The 18,985-nt window shown below is 44.1% G+C and overlaps 1 protein-coding gene across 1 annotated transcript in view; it reads right to left on the reverse strand.

Moving 5' to 3' along the window:
• BRF1 (BRF1 RNA polymerase III transcription initiation factor subunit) overlaps window positions 1–18,985 on the reverse strand; it is a 266,657-nt gene that overhangs the window by 103,423 nt on the left and 144,249 nt on the right. The window contains exon 7 of the mRNA XM_044271525.1: window positions 11,883–11,976. Within this exon, the coding sequence (XP_044127460.1) occupies window positions 11,883–11,976 (94 nt within the window). The remainder of the gene's footprint in view (window positions 1–11,882; window positions 11,977–18,985) is intronic.

The following is an 18,985-nucleotide window of genomic DNA, read 5'->3' on the forward strand; positions in this document are numbered from 1 at the left end:
CGCAGATCGGTAAAAATGAGAAAAATGTACAAGACGGATCCGTCGGTCCGCATGACAAGCGGAGAGACAGATCTGTCCTTGCAATGCATTTGTGAGACGGATCCGCATCCGGATCAGTCTCACAAATGCTTTCAGTCAGCAGCAGATCGGCGGATCCGGCGGCCAGTTCCGACGACGGAACTGCCCGCCGGATCACACTGCCGCAAGTGTGAAAGTAGCCTTAGGAAGCCTGCACCAACCGTCCTATGGTTGCTTTACCCAAAGTGCTGTTAGTGTCAGTGCTTGCCAAACACAGGACCGGACAACCACATTAAAGGGAACCGGTCATCAACGTTATGCTGACCTCACTGAGGGCAGCATAAAATAGTGACAGAAATGCTGATCTCAGCGGAATTTCACTTATGAGCTAAAAGTAAGTGGTTGCCGAGAACCAGCCTCATAATCACTGCAGCCCAGGCCTTAAAAATAGTCAAATCTACCTGAGAAGAGTCCTGGTTATTCCTAATCTCCTGCTCTCTCGCCCATCTGCTGATGATTGGCAGTTCTCTCCTAGAGAGAAAGGGAGAAAACTAGGTAGAAGACTGTCAGCCATCAGCAGGTGGGCAGGAGAGCAGGAGATCATGTATAACCAGGACTCTTCTCAGGTGTCCGGGACTCTTTTCCAGGCCCAGTCTGCAATAATTGTGATGTTGGTTCTCGGCAATCACTTACTTTTAAATGACAGACCGCTGACATCAACTCACCTGTCTCTACACTATGATGCCGTTACTATGGGTAGCATAAAGTTGATGACAGGTTCCCTTTAACAGCACACAAAGCATAAAAAAGGCCTTCATACAGGGGAGAAGCTATAAGGGTGACTGAAGAGGTACAGAGGCCCACTTGTCACATACGACGACATCAGTGTTCTAAATAGCACATGGCAAGTGGCGGGCCTTGTTACAGATTTTGCATGGGGGCCTAAGACCTGCAAATTACATTGGTCTTCAAGAAAACCTGTCACCTCTCATGTCTGTTTTAGTAATAACTTGCATTCCCCATCTGTTCTTACAACTGTAGGTTGTGCCATTCCTCCATTATTCCTACTAAAAATTTGTGAATGAATTGCCAGCAGTCAGCAATAAAGGTCCAGCTGGGAGTTACCAGTTGGGGGTGCGTCCCCACACTGACACTGGCAGCACTGATTTATTGTGTCAGATTGTGCAGGGACACCTGCAAACTGCTGGAAGTTCAGTTAAAATTTTTAGCAGGAATAATAAAGGAATGGCACATCATACAGTCATAATAGATGCTCCAGAATTGTTATTACACTGGGAATGTCAGTTTTAGTAACTACTTGCATTTCAGGAGAGGTTATTGGTCTTTAAAAGGCATCTGTCAGCAGATTTGTACCTATGACACTGGCTGACCTGTTACATGTGCACTTGGCAGCTGTGAAAAATGACATTTTAATATATGCAAATGAGCCTCTAGGAGCAACGGGGGCGTTGCCATTACACCTGGAGGCTCTGCTATCTCTGTAACTGCCACGCCCCCTGCACTTTGTGAGGACCATGCGTGATGATGTTTTCACTGCCTGGGCCTGTCAAAGTGCAGGGGGCGCAGCAGATGCAGAGAGAGCTGAGCCTCTAGGTGTAACAGCAACACCCCCGTTGCTCCTAGAGGCTCATTTGCATATATTAAAACCTCATTTTTCTCAGCAATGCGGGCACATATGGACATGGGACCAACACAGATGTCTTCAGCTGCCGAGTGCACATGTAACAAGTCAGCCAGTGTCATAGGTACAAACCTGCAGACCGATGCCCTTTAACCTCTTCAGGACATAGGGCGTACAGGTATCAAATCATTGAGCAGGCACCTCGGCTAAATTAAGTTAAAAAAATGTAGTTTTCCCCCCAAAAAATAAAAGTTTCAAGTAAAAATAAACAAAAACGTCATTTTCCCCAAATAAAGTTAAAAAAAAATTGGTAAAAAATAGGGGGGGAGTATACATATTAGGTATTGCCACGTCCGTATCGATCGGCTCTATAAAAATATCACATGACCTAACCCCTCAGATGAACACTGTAAAAAATAAAAACGGTGCTAAATAAACCATTTTTTGTCACCTTACATCACAAAAAGTGTAATAGCAAGCGTTCAAAAAGTCACACGCACCCCAAAATAGTGCCAGTAAAACATCATCTCATACCGCAAGAATCATACCCTACCCAAGGTAATCGCCCGAAAACTGAAAAAATTATGGCTCTCAGACTATGGAAACACTAAAAAGAGGATTTTTTTGCTTCTAAAAAAAAAAAATCATTGTGTAAAACTTGCATAAATAAAATTAAAAAAAAAGTATACATATTAGGTATCGCCGCATCCGTGACAACCTGGTCTATAAAAATACCACATGGTCTAACCGGTCAGATGAATGTTGTAAATAACAAAAAATTAAAACGGTGCCAAAAAAGCTATTTCTTGTTATCTTGCCTCACAAAAAGTGTAATATAGAGCAACCAAAAATCATTGTACCCTAAACTAGTACCAAAAAAACTTCCACCCTATCCCGTAGTTTCTAAAATGGGGTAACTTTTTGGGGGTTTCTACTCTAGGGAAGCATCAGAGGGGCTTCAAATGGGACATGGTGACAAAAAAAAAAAAAAATAGTCCAGCAAAATCTGCCTTCTAAAACCCGTATGGCATTCCTTTCCTTCCGCGCCCTGCCGTGTGCCCGTACAGCAGTTTACGACCACATATGGGGTGTTTCTGTAAACTATAGAATCAGGGCCATAAATATTCAGTTTGGTTTGGCTGTTAACCCTTTCTTTGTAACTGAAAAAAATTATTAAAATGGAAAATCTGACAAAAAAGTGAATTTTTTAAATTGTATCTCTATTTTCCATTAATTCTTGTGGAACACCTAAAGGGTTAACAAAGTTTGTAAAATCAGTTTTGAATACCTTGAGGGGTGTAGTTTCTAGAATGGGTGGTTTCTATTATGTAAACCTCGCAAAATGACTTCAGACCTGAACTGGTCCATAAAAATTGGGTTTTTGAAAATTTCTGAAAAATTCCAAGATTTGCTTCTAAACTTCTAAGCCTTGTAACATCCCCAAAAAAATAAAATATAATTCCCAAAATGATCCAAACATGAAGTAGACATATGGGGAATGTAAAGTAATAACTATTTTTGGAGGTATTACTATGTATTATAGAAGTAGAGAAATTGAAACTTGTAAAATTGCAATTTCTTAAGAAATTTTGCTAAATTTGGTTGTTTTTTTTTAGAAATAAAAATGAATATTTTTACTTCATTTTACCAGCGTTATGAAGTACAATATGTGACGAAAAAACAATCTCATAATGGCCTGGATAAGTCAAAGCGTTTTAAAGTTATCACCACTTAAAGTGACACTGGTCAGATTTGCAAAAAATGGCCTGGTCCTTAAGGTGAAATAAGGCTGTGTCCTTAAGGAGTTGAAGCTGTAATAAAATCCCAGAATACTGGTTTAGCTGACAGATGATGGGTACGGGTTATGTATTCAGCATGTACATGCTTTCTTTTTTAAACAGAACCGAGAAAACTGCAAACTAACCATTCCGGCCGTAATATTAAAAGTCTCATACAGATCTTTATTTTTACTGTGTTCATTGCCCTGACAAAATCAATTCTACAGGAGTTATTGAAGAAAACGGTAAAAAACCTAATTTCCCTCCTATAATAAGTGTAAACACCCAGGATAAAAGGGACACGGGATCATTGTAAAAACTGACAATCGGGTTTTGCGGAGCGGCGCAGCGAATACTGTATTATCTTCATCTTCTGCTTCCCCGGCATAAAAGATTCAGTTCGCTCTTTTACCTTTTGTCAAAGGAAATCAGGCTGTCACTTCAGATGAGGAGGAGGTGAATGACTGGTGTAAACAGCGGGGCAGGAATAAACAGGAACCGTGCTTTCGCTATAGGCGCAGATCCTTAATCATGATCCATAATCAAACAGGTTGATGGTGGCGAGTAAATGCCCTTGTTTTATAAATGACATTGCAGCCATTACTCCTCCAATTTTATATTTTTTTTTCCTATTAAGAACGGCTGGCTGCCCTAATCACTGCATATAGCATTTAGAAACGGCAGGACATAAAGCAGGGCTGGATGGCGGAGCACTCACACAACCCCCAGAGATCAGGTGACACCACAAGTGCATTTAGGCAGCGGACCGCATCGGCCGTCATTTCATAGGCACCTCTGCGGGGAGTCGGCTGATGGAAAGCCTCCAAGTCGCTACATTTCTCTTTTAATCTTTCATTCGAGAAGGATTCAAAGGCTTTAAAATTTGGCCTTTTAGCTGCACAGCATGGGAACGCACATTTAGAAAAAAATAAAATAAAATTATCCTGCGGAGGACGCTCCAACGGGGAATGCATCGGGGAGGGGGGGGGGGGGGGGTTCATCTGTTCCGATCAAGCCTTCTGTCACATACACAGAACACTTCTGATGGGCGATTAGGGGGATGTTATTGCTTTGTTGCACTCATCAGTACTATTAATGATCATATTATGAATTAAAATTAAAGAGGTATCCCACTAAACACAGTATAAGCGATAAAATGTATGATCGCGGGGGTCAAGAATTTCAATCAGGTGGTGGGCGGCCATGCGCACTGCCGCTACAATCAAAATCTATCGGACTGTTGAATATCCACATTAGGGCAGATTTGCTAATCCTGTCTTATTATTAAACAGTCTAAAAATGCCCCAGATTTATCATAGTGGCTAATATCGGAAGATAAATATGGCACACCTTTAGACTAAAGGCATGCATCACCTCCATTGTATGAGGACGACATCCACATCATTTCCGGGAAGCAGATTGTGCGATCTAAACAAACATCTGCTGCCTGGAAATGATGATTTAGGGGCCTGCACAAGGACTGGATCAGGATTGGCGGCACCTTTACATGGGCAGATTGTTGGGAACGAACATTCGCAGGAACATTCGTTCCCGATAGTCTGCCCATCTAAATCCACCTTTTTAGGTTCCCATACACATTAATGTATTGTCATCTGACACGCTAATGTATGTGGGGGGCTCCGGACTCTCCCTCGACAGATGACGAAGGATTGGCAGAAGCAAATATTTTCACCAATCCTTTTGTTCTCCTGGAAGATACCGGTAAGTCACCGCTAGAGTTGTTTGGCAGAAGCTTTCTCCCTTCTGTCTGTATAGAGTTGTTTGGCAGCAGCTTTCTCCCTTTTCTCTCTCTATAGAGTTGTTTGGCAGAAACTCTCTCCTTTCTCTGTATAGAGTTGATTGGCAGCAGCTTTCCCCCCTTTCTCTGTATAGAGTTGTTTGGCAGAAGCTTTCTCTCTCTATAGAGTTGTTTGGCAGCAGCTTTTTCCCTTTTCTCTCTATAGAGTTGTTTGGCAGCAGCTTTTTCCCTTTTCTCTCTATAGAGTTGTTTGGCAGCAGCTTTTTCCCTTTTCTCTCTATAGAGTTGTTTGGCAGCAGCTTTTTCCCTTTTCTCTGTATAGAGATGTTTGGCAGCAGCTTTCCCCTCTTTCTCTGTATAGAGATGTTTGGCAGCAGCTTTTTCCCTTTTCTCTGTATAGAGTTGTTTGGCAGCAGCTTTTTCCCTTTTCTCTCTATAGAGTTGTTTGGCAGCAGCTTTTTCCCTTTTCTCTGTATAGAGTTGTTTGGCAGCAGCTTTCCCCTCTTTCTCTGTATAGAGATGTTTGGCAGCAGCTTTTTCCCTTTTCTCTGTATAGAGTTGTTTGGCAGCAGCTTTTTCCCTTTTCTCTCTATAGAGTTGTTTGGCAGCAGCTTTTTCCCTTTTCTCTGTATAGAGTTGTTTGGCAGCAGCTTTTTCCCTTTTCTCTGTATAGAGATGTTTGGCAGCAGCTTTCCCCTCTTTCTCTGTATAGAGATGTTTGGCAGCAGCTTTTTCCCTTTTCTCTGTATAGAGTTGTTTGGCAGCAGCTTTCCCCTCTTTCTCTGTATAGAGTTGTTTGGCAGCAGCTTTCCCCCCTTTCTCTGTATAGAGTTGTTTGGCAGAAGCTTTCTCCCTTCTCTCTGTATAGAGTTGTTTGGCAGAAGCTTTCTATCTCTATAGAGAGTTGTTTGGCAGAAGCATTTTCCCTTTTCTCTGTATAGAGATATTTGGCAGAAGCTTTCTCCCTTTTCTCTGTATAGAGTTGTTTGGCAGAAGCTTTCTTTCTATCTCTATAGAATTGTTTGGCAGAAGCTTTCTCTCTCTATAGAGTTGTTTGGCAGAAGCTTTCTCTCTCTATAGAGTTGTTTGGCAGAAGCTTTCTCTCTCTATAGAGTTGTTTGGCAGAAGCTTTCTCCCTTTTCTCTCTATAGAGTTGTTTGGCAGAAGCTTTCTCCCTTTTCTCTCTATAGAGTTGTTTGGCAGCAGCTTTTTCCCTTTTCTTTGTATAGAGTTGTTTGGCAGAAGCTTTCTATCTCTATAGAATTGTTTGGCAGAAGCTTTCTCTCTATAGAGTTGTTTGGCAGAAGCTTTCTCTCTCTATAGAGTTGTTTGGCAGAAGCTTTCTCTCTCTATAGAGTTGTTTGGCAGAAGCTTTCTCCCTTTTCTCTCTATAGAGTTGTTTGGCAGAAGCTTTCTCCCTTTTCTCTCTATAGAGTTGTTTGGCAGCAGCTTTTTCCCTTTTCTTTGTATAGAGTTGTTTGGCAGAAGCTTTCTATCTCTATAGAATTGTTTGGCAGAAGCTTTCTCTCTCTATAGAGTTGTTTGGCAGAAGCTTTCTCTCTCTATAGAGTTGTTTGGCAGAAGCTTTCTCCCTTTTCTCTCTATAGAGTTGTTTGGCAGCAGCTTTTTCCCTTTTCTTTGTATAGAGTTGTTTGGCAGCAGCTTTCCCCCCTCTCTCTGTGTAGAGTTGTTTGGCAGAAGATTTCCCCCCTTTCTCTGTGTAGAGTTGTTTGGCAGCAGCTTTCCCCCTTCTCTCTCTCTATAGAGTTGTTTGGCAGCAGCTTTTCCCCTTTTCTCTGTATAGAGTTGTTTGGTAGCAGTTTTCCCCCATCTCTCTGTATAGGGTTGTTTAGCAGCATACTTTTGGCCAAGTCGAATGTGTATAGCTAGGGAGCCTGGAGGGATAGCTGTCGGGGTGAACAATCGTTCAGCCGACAGCTTGTATGTGTGTTTGGCTGCCCTAAGTTTGCGCCACCTGGTAGTTGGCAAACTTTGCTTCAGAATCATGCACCAAAACTTTGGAGCATTTTTGGCACACATTGTGACATTGTAAGCCAAGCCCACTTTCCGGTAGACCACCCCCAGTTATCAGACGCATAAAAAAAAAAAAAAAAAAAAAGAAAAAAAAGGGGGGGTCTAACACACTTAAAGGGGTTGTCTGAGTTATTTTTTTTGTTCTATGTTCCTAACTAAGCAAATATAACAACTTTATAATTAACTCATTTTATCTGCAGTGCCTGGTTTATCAGATTTGACTGAGGGTCACATGACCTGTGATGTCTGCTTCTCTCCCTGCTCTGATAAAGTTTGAGACGTCACTGTGCTGGCCACGCCCCCCTTCACTGCCGGGCTGTTTGCTCTCTCCTAGGATTCTTAACCCCTTCAGCTGCACAGAACTGGGTAGCTGCAGGCAGTGAGGAGACAATGCTGGGCACTGGAGCCGACAGACTAGAGAGAGCATTGCACAAGAAGGTAGGGGGAAGATCCTGTGTGTATTAGCAGTGTCATTATACAGGTGGGACTTGTAGTTCTCCATTTACAAGTTGCTGTTGATTCTCCCAGCACTCAGGGCAGCTCTTGTATCCACTCCCTTAGCAGTGTCATTATACAGATGGGTCTTGTAGTCCTTCACATACAACATGCTGCAGACATGTAACTCAGGGAAGCTCTTGTAGCCACTCCCTTAGCAGAGCAGGGGGAGGGGCAGAGATTGTTTTTATTGTAACCAAAGGGCCAGAAAAGAACCAGTGAAATGAGGATACCGCATTTTTCGCTTTATAAGACGCACTAAAAAGTTAGTGCGTCTTATAAAACTAATGTGGCCCAAATGTGTAACTTAATGCAGCTCAGGAGCTCTCACTAACTGCTCCTGAGCTGCCATAAAACAATGGGAGAATGGGCTGGCAGCACTCACGGTACCCTTCAGTGAAGCAGCCAGCCCGTGCATACATTGCGGCACTAACCAGCGGGCTGGCGGTTTCACTGATGACCAAGTGCTGCGCCCGATCTCCTCCATGTGAGCTGGTCCTGGAGTTCCCGGACCGGTACCGTCACTGTCCCCAAGGCGCCCCCCGACCCTGGCAGGACTCATCTCAGGTTAATTTGCATATGTATCAAATCGGTTTTTTTTACACAATAAAAGCACACAGAGCTATGGGGAATGGATATTGCGGATGTGCTAGTGGCGATCTAGCAACCCATGTCCTCAGCTCTATACACAAAATCCTGGTGACAGGTTCCCTTCAAATCAGCATGGTCCAATAGGGCGAACTTAGCCTAAAGGCAATTCTTCGAGAATTTAGAGCCAATGTAAAGCAGAAATATCATGTCATGAAAACTGCAATATTTATATAAGATGATGAGGTTTTTCTAATTATCCATCTGACATTTCTACTGGATGTTTCCTCCACATTTAATTGCAATTAAAAAATTACCTTTGTCTCTTGCCTTAAAACTTTTTGCTCTCCTAGCTGTACAACCTTTCTATAGTAAACCGCAAGGGTGACCAGCCTCAATGGGGCTCGTCCCCGTCGTGGCCTGCTATTGGCTGCTCCCCGTCAGCTCATGGGTTTACCGTCTAACCATATGCCTACACCAAGCAGCATGCTTGGCTGTTTTCATAAGTCCCACTGAAATAAAGTGGCAATATGCCCCCAATGTCCTAGATGGCAATACCCCTGGATCTGATAAAATACACCCTAAAATCTCCTAAGGATAGGCCCTATTACTATGTTATTTTGTTTATCAAATGTACCCACAAGTCTGATCACTTTTTGGGCATCTTCCTAATTCTTAGGGTGCAGCAGCTCACGTCTATTACCTTGTAGAGAATGCTGAAAAACTCTCTGCAAAATATCCTTTCCAGGAGAACGTCTGACGAATCTCATTGGCCTGTGTCCTAAATGTGGTGGAACAGTTTCTTCTAATCCTAAAATATTGACCCTTTGGTACGCCTTTTCTAAGAATCAGTGGACGATAACTTTCCCATCACAAGTGACTATTTGTGGCAGTTGGTTTACGATATATTTCTGTTGATAAACTGCCACCTCTCTTGTGGATGAGAAATATCTAAAAAAGGGATGGTATGCTGATCAGCGTTACATGAGAATCTTATCTGATTTTAGAGGAGTAGTGTCACAACTCTCTGAAAGACTTATCTGAACCATGCCATAGTACCACCATACTGTCAATGTAGCGCCCCCAGAAAAGAATCCTGGGGGCCCACATCTCCTACTCATCCCGAAAAACAACAGGATCCTCAAAACCAGCCAAGGAAAACCTTTGCATAGGATGGGGCACAGGGGATACCCATCACTGTGCCCCTGAGCTGGTGATAGAATTGGGATTCAAAAGTGAAAAATTGAGTGTCAAAATGAACTCCAGGAGCTGTAAAATAAACCGCTGTGGGTCCGAAATCGTGTGTCCCTGCTCCTGAGAAACGGGTCCCCAGTGATGATGTGGAATACTGCCGTATAATGCCTCCACATTAATAGATGCCTGCAAGGTTTAGTCATTGACAGGATTATAGTCAGTCATGGTGACGAGATCTATGAGGGCAAGGTATGGACATAATATCTAATATATAAAGCTGAGTGTATGTGTGTGTGTGTCCGCTAAAGGAATCCGCACCGTCGCATTTACAATCATGAAATTTGACACACAGGTACATCAGGTGTCCGGGACGGTTTTAGGCCAGGTCTCAGCTCTCTAGCATGTACCGTTCCTGAGATATTCCCCATAAATGCATTAGCCAATAGAAGCCTGGTCACACGGCCATTATCAGACAATAGAAGCTCGTAGGCCCTTAGTCTCCACAAACACACAGTTTTACACCAAGTTTCCATAACAACCCAGCCATTTTTATTCACTGCTGTAGGTCAGCCTTAAAGGGGCAGGGCGCTGTGGATGACACTGTTAAGGGAATGGAGTGGTGTGAAGGGCATAGTTAAGGGGCAGGTAGGGGGGCCATTCAGGCCACCCTCAAAAGACGGACTTAAAAACCCCATCCCCAGGTCCTGCTAAGCCACGCCCCCTGAAGGTAAAAATCAACTTCTGCCAGCTACAGGGGTGGGAGGGAGGGTGACTTTCTCCCTGCAGCTCATGCTCAGACAGCACAGTGCTGCTGTCTGAGAGTGAGCTGTTCAAAAGGATATCCTTGTGTCTGTCCAGGCCCTGCGCTGGACGGAGTACAGGGAGTCTGAAAGCCGGACTGTCCGGCCTAAAACAGGACCTCTGGACCTCAGCTAGTCTTGTCTATATAGTTACTACTGTACCTGCATCTCTCTCATATCTATCTCATATCTGTCTGTCTCTACCTTTCCATCGTCCATCTTTTTAAATCTACATTTATTGATCAGCATCTATCTATCTATATCGCCATCTACCTTCATCTCTATCCGTCCTTCCATCTTTTGAAGTCAGCAGTTAATTCACTATTTACAACCAGAACCTGACCGCTCGTCCTGGTCAAGTGTTGGGTCATTATACAGAATTATTTTGGAGCATTTCTCTTTAAGAATCAGTAATGGTCAGGGTAGAAGAAAAAAAAACTACTGATAAACACAGTTAAACTCAGGAATGCCTTTCCGAAAAACGGCCAATAAAAACTCCCCTCATCACTGGTATGGGTGCTGTAGAGCATGTTATATTTTTTGATGACCAGTATTCATGGTCCTTGAAAAAAAAAAAAAACGAACATGTGAATACACCCACAGGCTGTCACTGCTCTGAACAGCCGAGTGACATACGTTAACTGCCATGTGAATAAGGCCTGAAAGGAGTATTCCGATCTTGGACATTAGGGGCATATCGCTAGGATATGCCCCCAATGTCTGATCGGCACGACTCGCACCTATACTTAGAATGGAGCCCGCAAAGTGCCAAAGGGTGGGCCTTGTGTGCACTGCCATCCTCCATTCATTTCTATGGGACTGCCGATGCACTTCCCAGTCACTTCAATGGGAGTTCTGAAAATAGCTGAGCGCACCACTCACCTATTCTCAGCAGACCCATATAAATGAATGGAGGGCAGCAGTGCACACGAGGTTCACCCTACAGCACTTTGCTGGCTCCGTTCTAAGTATAAATGCGGGCTCCAGCGGTGGGACCCACACCTATCAGACAATGTCCAAGATGGCAATACCCCTTTAAAGGGGGTTGTGTCCTCTCAAACAATGGCGGCATATTGCTAGGATATGCCACCAATGTCTGATAGATGAGGGTCCCACCTCTGGACCCATGTCTAGAACTTCACAAAGTGGACGCCCTCCATTTATTTCTATGGGAGAGCCGAAAACAGCCACGCTTGGCTAGCTCAGCTTTTTCTATCGGCCCTGTAGAAGTAAATAGAGTGGCGTTTGCACTTGCGAAGTGCGCTTACCACTAATTTTTACGGGAATTCCAAGTATAGCCGAGTGCGCTGCTAGGCTATTTTCAGCACTCCCACATAAAATCTATAGATACTTGTGGGTCCAGAGGTGGGACCCACACCTATCAAACATTAGTGGCATATCCTAGCAATATGCCACCAACGTGTGGCATGGGCAAACCCCTTTAAACCTGCAGAGCCTTCATTGTGTTCATACACAGACTGTTCAATGATTGTTAATACTGTCCAGCATGGTAACGATGCAGAAGCTCCGGTATTTCCTAGACAACGTCTGAGGTTAATTGGTCACACGCTCACCTTTTTCTCAGGGTGGACTCGCACACTTTTACAACTCTGATGACCTCTTTAATAGTTCGTCGAAAGTCGTGCATTCTGGATGCGACCAGGAGAGCTGCGGAGAGGAGAAAGCCAGAGTCAGCAAAAACAGGTGAAAAAACAAGACGAGGTGGTCTGCGTCGGGCACGGGAATGTCGCTACATCACCGGCAGGCACTCACAACAGCTGCTTGGTATTCTAGGCAGCAGGAAGCACATGCACTCGCCTCCACCCAGGTTTACAAACTCAGCTCTTAGTTGGTGAGCTCGGGTAATTGCTGTAAACCTTTCTCTTTCTCCAATGGAGTGAAGCTTACAGAGATGAAAAACGCTCAGGAAATGCTGAGCGGTCTCAATCATTTTGGCGTTGCTGATACTGGGTCGATTGAAAGATAATATATAAGAAGTGGATCGTGAATACAGCACAAAATTTTATTAAGCGAAGCAATGTAACGCTGACATTCAAAGACCCGCAAATCACGTAAACCGTGAAAACCTACGTATACGCCGGTAAATATAAAGAAGATTTATTCTTCAAGGTCAAAGAAAATGATGTCTCCCTCAAGTCACACGACAAGAGATCAACGTTCTTCACGGAGAAGAAAACACAGGGCAAAGGAGTCTGCAAAACTGAAATGTGCCATCCGCTGCATGCATCATAATGGTTCTGCATCACTGGTGGCCGTCCATGCCAGACTGATGTGAAGGAGGCCTTAAAGGACAACTCTCTGAAAAAGTGCAGACACTGGGGTGGATTTACTAATCCTCTAGGCTGTCTAGACCTTCACCTAATGTATCACAGGTCTCAGGCTGGATAAGAAATCTGGTGCAGGGATAGACACTTTGGTCAGACTGTACACCAATAATTGGTCGACTTAGTAAGCAACGGAATTTTGCGCCGCATTGTGATGCAATTTTGACACAAAACGTGGCATCTTAGGCCTCACTCCCTTTTCCCGCTGTGTCACACCCCTGGGCAAACTAGGCAAAGATTTATTCTAGACAAGCCCAAAAATGCGCAAACATTTGGCACAGAGTCCGACTATGTCTAGGTGCACTCACACTAGTAAATGTGGGTCACATTAAATACGATAAACACATTGGAATCCAATGCATTTGTCCAATGCATCTAGAATGGAAAATGAAGCAGCTTAAAATACCATTGTTTTGTGTCTACAGCTTCTGTGTAGACCTGTGTGTCTCCATGGTAACAGACTACAGACAAACCTTGTGTAGTCTGATTCTCCAGTCACACTGCCTTCCATCTGTCTCGTCCTTCTATCAAACATATATCTTGCAGCTTATCAAGAAGCAGGAGAGTTTAAGCCTTTTAATGACCATGCTGTTGGGTCTTAAAGAGGCCAATTAGAAAGAATTACGTCAGATAATGTATTTCTTCTGTGACTTACATGCATGCCACCTAATATCTTACCCCTGCCGCGCTGCAGTAAGTCCTCGGGTCTCCATCTGCGGGCTGCAATATCATCAGTACTTATCTCCCCCGCTGTGTCTAGATGGATGAGTCACGTCATCGCTGTCTTTGCTGCCCCTGGATGGATCTTCTTCTGCGCTTGCATACAGTTCATCTATTCTTCAATGCATGTGCAAGAAGAGGATCCAGGGGCAGCACAGACAGCAGTGATGGGGTAAATCATATCACTGCTGCAATCTTGAACCTCTATGGACACAGCAGTGGACAGGTGCTGATGTTTATGAAGCCCACAGATGGGGACCCGAGGACTTTCCACAGCACGGCAGGGGTAACATATTGTGCGACATACAAGAAACACATTACGACATATCTGGCATCATTCTTACAAACTGTCCATCCCTTTTAATGATGTACTAATGCTTTTGCTTCTCCACATTTCAGCAGCCATAACAGTTTCATTATTTTCATTGACAAGTCAGTATGAGGGCATGGGGGAGGGTCTTTAGGCACCGTTTGGGGCTACAGGTTACATAGACCATCAAGTCCAACCTGTAATCCTGCTATATCGATCCACATCGAACAAATCCCTGGATCAATGTCCATCTCCAGATTTCTCTACATTGTCATAAGCCTCAATGTTATTTTGAAATACGGTAAGTAGTCATCTAAGCCTTTTTTTTTTTAAAAGCCATCTACTGTATTTGCTGTGACCAGCTCCTGCGGCTATTCCAGAGATTCACAGATCTTACTGTAAAGATTGCTTGTCGCTTCTTATAACTGAATCCCCCCCCCATGCGTAGGGAGGGCCCCTTGTTTTTTGAGGGGGTTTAACACAAAATGCGCTCCTCTGTACTTTTTCAAACTCCAGGGCATTCTTTTCATGGACTGGTGCCCAGAATTGAACCGCATATTCCAGTTGAGATTGCACCAATGCTTTGTATAGTGGCAATTTTACATCCCTGTCTCGCGAGTCCATACTGCTTTTAATACATGACAAAATTCTTAGAGGCAGCTTACTGGCATTGCATGATGTTATTAAGTCTATGATCTACTAATACACCTAGATCCTTCTCAACAAGTGGCTCTCCCAGTTTTACTCCCCCTAGGACATATGCTGCATGTAGATTATTAGCCCCCAAGTGCATAACTCTACATTTATGTATATAATTTTTTTAACTCTTTTATTGACATATAAGAAAGAACATCAACATCTTACAATCGTGTTGCATATCAGAATACAAACAGGTATAACAGGTCCATTTTGTGTATGTATTTCAATCATCCACTGCATTGCTGTAAAATTACCTATCTTTTGTTAGAAGTTTGTACAGAACATTCCTGTGACTCCACTAAACCGACCGATCCGAGGATCGGCTGAGTACAACGTGTGCATAAAGCTGCACCATAGGCCCCAGACCTTTTAACATTTTTGAGGTTTGTTACGGTGTTTAAACACCGACACTAAATATGGTATAATTTGATTTATTTGTAATCTCCACATGGATGGGGTTGGTGTACTGGGGTCATACCATCTCAGGGCAATACATTTACGTGCCATAAATAATGACTCTCTCAAAAATATTATCATGTAGTGATCCCAGTTATCTTCGTTTATAAGTCCCAGCAGGCAAATCTCAGAGGTGCAGTCTATCTGAACCGGCAACAAATTGGAGAGAAAAACAGTGACGTCCCTCCAGAATGTAGCTATTAGGCTGCAACTCCATATCATGTGCCAGAAGTCTGCATCTAGTTCCCCACATCGCGGGCATGCAGTCGATGATGCTGGGCCCATTCTGTAGAGCCTAGTTGGCGTTAAGGGGCTTCTGTCACCCCCCCATTGTGCAATTTTCATTAGCCAACATTTGCGATTTGCTAATGTCAGCTGAGTGCAATCATACATGTCCTACCTTTGTCTGTTGCTTATTTCTTGTAAAAATCATACTTTTATCACATGCAAATTTCTTCACTACCAGCAAGTTGGGCGTGTACTTGCTGGTAGCCGCCGCATCTGCCGCTTCTAGACACGCCCCATCTCCTATTGATAGACAGGGCCAGCGAGCGCTCTCCTCCTCCCGCTGGCCGAGTCTGCTGCTGAATTCCCGCGCCGTAACGTTCCTCGATCTGCGCAGGCGTTCTGAGTGAAGGACGCGCGCTTGCCAGCTCCTTCCTCAGTGTGCCTGCGCCGATTACATCACACTACACCCGGAAGAGAAGACTGCCTATTATCGCTGATGCCGGCAGTCTTCTCTTCCAGGTGTAGTGTGACGTAATCTGCGCAGGTGCATTGAGGAAGGAGCTGGCGAGTGCACGTCCTTCACTCAGCATGCCTGCGCCGATTGAGGAACGTTACGGCGCAGGCGCGGGAATTCAGCAGGCGGGGCCAACGGGAGAAGGAGAGTGCTCGCTGGCCCCGTCTATCAAGAGGAGAGGGGGCTACCAGCAAGTACACACCCAACTTGCTGGTAGTGAAGAAATTTGCATATGACAAAAGTATGATTTTTACAAGAAATAAGCCACAAAAGGTAGGACATGCATGATTGCACTCAGCTGACATTAGCAAATAGCTAATGTCAGCTAATGAAAATTGCACAATGGGGGCGACAGAAGCCCTTTAAATACACTGAACGCAACACTTTCGGTTTTGCTCCCATTTTGCATGAGCTGAACTCGAAGATCTGAAACATTTTCTACATACACAAAAGACCCATTACTCTCAAATATTGTTCACAAATCTGTCTAAATCTGTGTTAGTGAGCACTTCTCCTTTTCCCGAGATAATCCATCCTACCTCACAGGTGTTGGCATATCAAGGTGCTGATTAGACAGCTTGAATATTACACAGGTGTGCCTTAGACTGCCCACAATAAAAGGCCACTCCGAAATGTGCAGTTTGATCAAAAGCATAATGCCACAGATGTCACAACGTTTGAGGGAGCGTGCAATTGGCATGCTGACTGCAGGAATGTCTACCAGAGCTGTTGCCAATGCAATGAATGTTCATTTTTCTACCATTAGCCGTCTCCAAAGGCGTTTCAGAGAATTTGACAGTACATCCAACTGGCCTCACAACCGCAGACCACGTGTAACCACACCAGCCCAGGACCTCCACATCCAGCATGTTCACCTCCATGATTGTCTGAGACCAGCCACCCAGACATCTGCAGTAACAATCGGCATGCATTACCAAAGAATTTCTGCACAAACTGTCAGAAACCGTCTCAGGGAAGCTCATCTGCATGCTCGTCGTCCTTATCGGGGTCTGGACCTGACTGCAGTTCGTTGTCGTAACCGACTTGAGTGGGCAAACGCTCACATTCGATGGTGTCTGGCATGCTGGAGAGCCGTTCTGTTCAAGGATGAGTCCCGATTTTCACTGTTCAGGGCAGATGGCAGACAGCGTGTGTAGCGTTGTGTGGGTGAGCGGTTTGAGGATGTCAACGTTGTGGATCGAGTGGCCCATGGTGGCGGTGGGGTTATGGTATGGGCAGGCGTATGTTATGGACGACGAACACAGGTGCATTTTATTGATGGCATTTTGAATGCACAGAGATACATTGACGAGATTCTGAGGCCCACTGTTGTGCCATTCATCCACGACCATCACCTCATGTTGCAGAATAATAATGCACGGCGCCATATTGCAAGGATCTGTACACAATTCCTGGAAGCCGAAAACATCCCAGTTCTTGCATGGCTAGCATACTCACCGGACATGTCACCCATTGAGCATGTTTGGGATGCTCTGGATCGGTGTATACAAGAGCGTGTTCCAGTTCCTGCCAATATTCTGCAACTTCGCACAGCTATTGAAGAGGAGTGGACCAACAGACCACAGGCCACAATCAACAACCTGATCAACTCCATGCGACGGAGATGTGTTGCACTGCATGAGGCAAATGGTGGCCACACCAGATACTGACTGGTTTTCGGATAAGGCAAAACTGCACATTTCAGAGTGGTCTTTTATTGTGGACAGTCTAAGGCACACCTGTGCAATATTCATGCTGTCTAATCAGCACCTTGATATGCCACACCTGTGAGGTGGGATGGATTATCTCGGCAAAGGAGAAGTGCTCACTAACAGATTTAGACAGATTTGTGAACAATATTTGAGAGTAATGGGTCTTTTGTGTATGTAGGAAACGTTTCAGATCTTCGAGTTCAGCTCATGCAAAATAGGAGCAAAACTGAAAGTGTTGCGTTTATATTTTTGTTCAGTGTATGTTTGATGAATAATGTACAGTTGTATTATTTTATTATAAAACTGCTGGCAATACCGGTAAATGTGATTCGAATAAATCTGTTATGGATTCTTCTGTGAGTGTGGGTATCATTCTTTTCCATTTATCTATTACCCTGAGAGGGCAGTTCTTGACCTTTGCTTGCACTAAATGGGAATCAATTGCTGACAATAGTCCTCTGGGACCCTGGGTTTTAACAACTCCCATTAGTGGATATTTCGAGATCATGGTACTGGTGCTCAGTATTATGGCCTGTATGGCTGACCTAAGTTGTAGGTATGAGGAATATTGTACTTCTGAGACAGTGCTTCAAATGTCATCAGTATTCCCTGATCGTATATATCTCCAAGAGTTTTAATCTCTGCCGCCTGCCATCTTTCAGCCCCCATGACTACTTGTACCTGTGGCAGAGATTGATTGGCCCATAAAGGTATATCTGAGACGCCCCGTGAACTGGGTCAGTATTTTCGCATTCTCTCCAGATAGTTTGCGCCAGCCTATGCAGCGGTTTTCCAGAATTTAGGAGGCATCTCCAGGACTGACCATAATGAATAACAGTCCAGGAAGTGTATTAAGAAGTACTCTGAAGTGGGTAGGTCCTCCGCAGTATACCAGGTTCTAATAAGGCTCCACTGACCTGCTAAATAATATATATAGTAATCTGGTAAAGCCATACATTCTATTTTTGGGCTGTTTTAATGTTTCTAAATTTAGTTTAGCCCGTGATCTTCCCCATATAAAAACTCTAGTCAAAGAGTCTATTTCCCTAAATATCGATTTAGGTTTAGGCACCTCTGGGTGTTGGAGGGCGTATAACACCTTGGGATGTATAATCATTTTAATAAGATTAATATGTCCTGCCACCAGGATGGGTAATGTTTTCCAGTTTTGGAGCTTGTTCCGTATATGGTCCTTTAAGGAGTAAATATTGAGAGATAGGGCCTGGGAATATCTTTTAGTAATATTTACGCTTAGATACTTGAAGGTATCAACCACCTTTAGTCTTTCCACATGTGAGGGACCTGTCCAACCCGTCTTGCCTAGAGGCATGTAGACTGATTTCTCCCAATTGATTTGCAGGCCCGAAAACTCCCCAAATTCATTTATTAAGGCCACTGCACCTTTAAGGGAAATGTCAGGTGACGATAAATATAGAATCATGTCATCTGCATATAGTCCTATACAGACTTCTGTCTCCGATGGTCAACCCGGTTCTATTGCTGCTGGTCCTCACCCTAATTGCCAGAGACTCAACTGCCGGTGCAAATAAGAGTGGTGACAGGGGGCAGCCCTGCCTCGTACCTCTATGAAGAGGAAAGCTTGCGGATAGCTCTCCATTTATCAATAGCCTACTGACAGGGCTGCTGTATAGTATAGTAATCCATTTGATAAATTGTGGGCCCAACCTAGTTA

Source organism: Bufo gargarizans, chromosome 11 (genome assembly GCF_014858855.1).
Source record: "Bufo gargarizans isolate SCDJY-AF-19 chromosome 11, ASM1485885v1, whole genome shotgun sequence".
In the NCBI taxonomy this organism is placed as follows: Eukaryota; Metazoa; Chordata; class Amphibia; order Anura; family Bufonidae; genus Bufo; species Bufo gargarizans.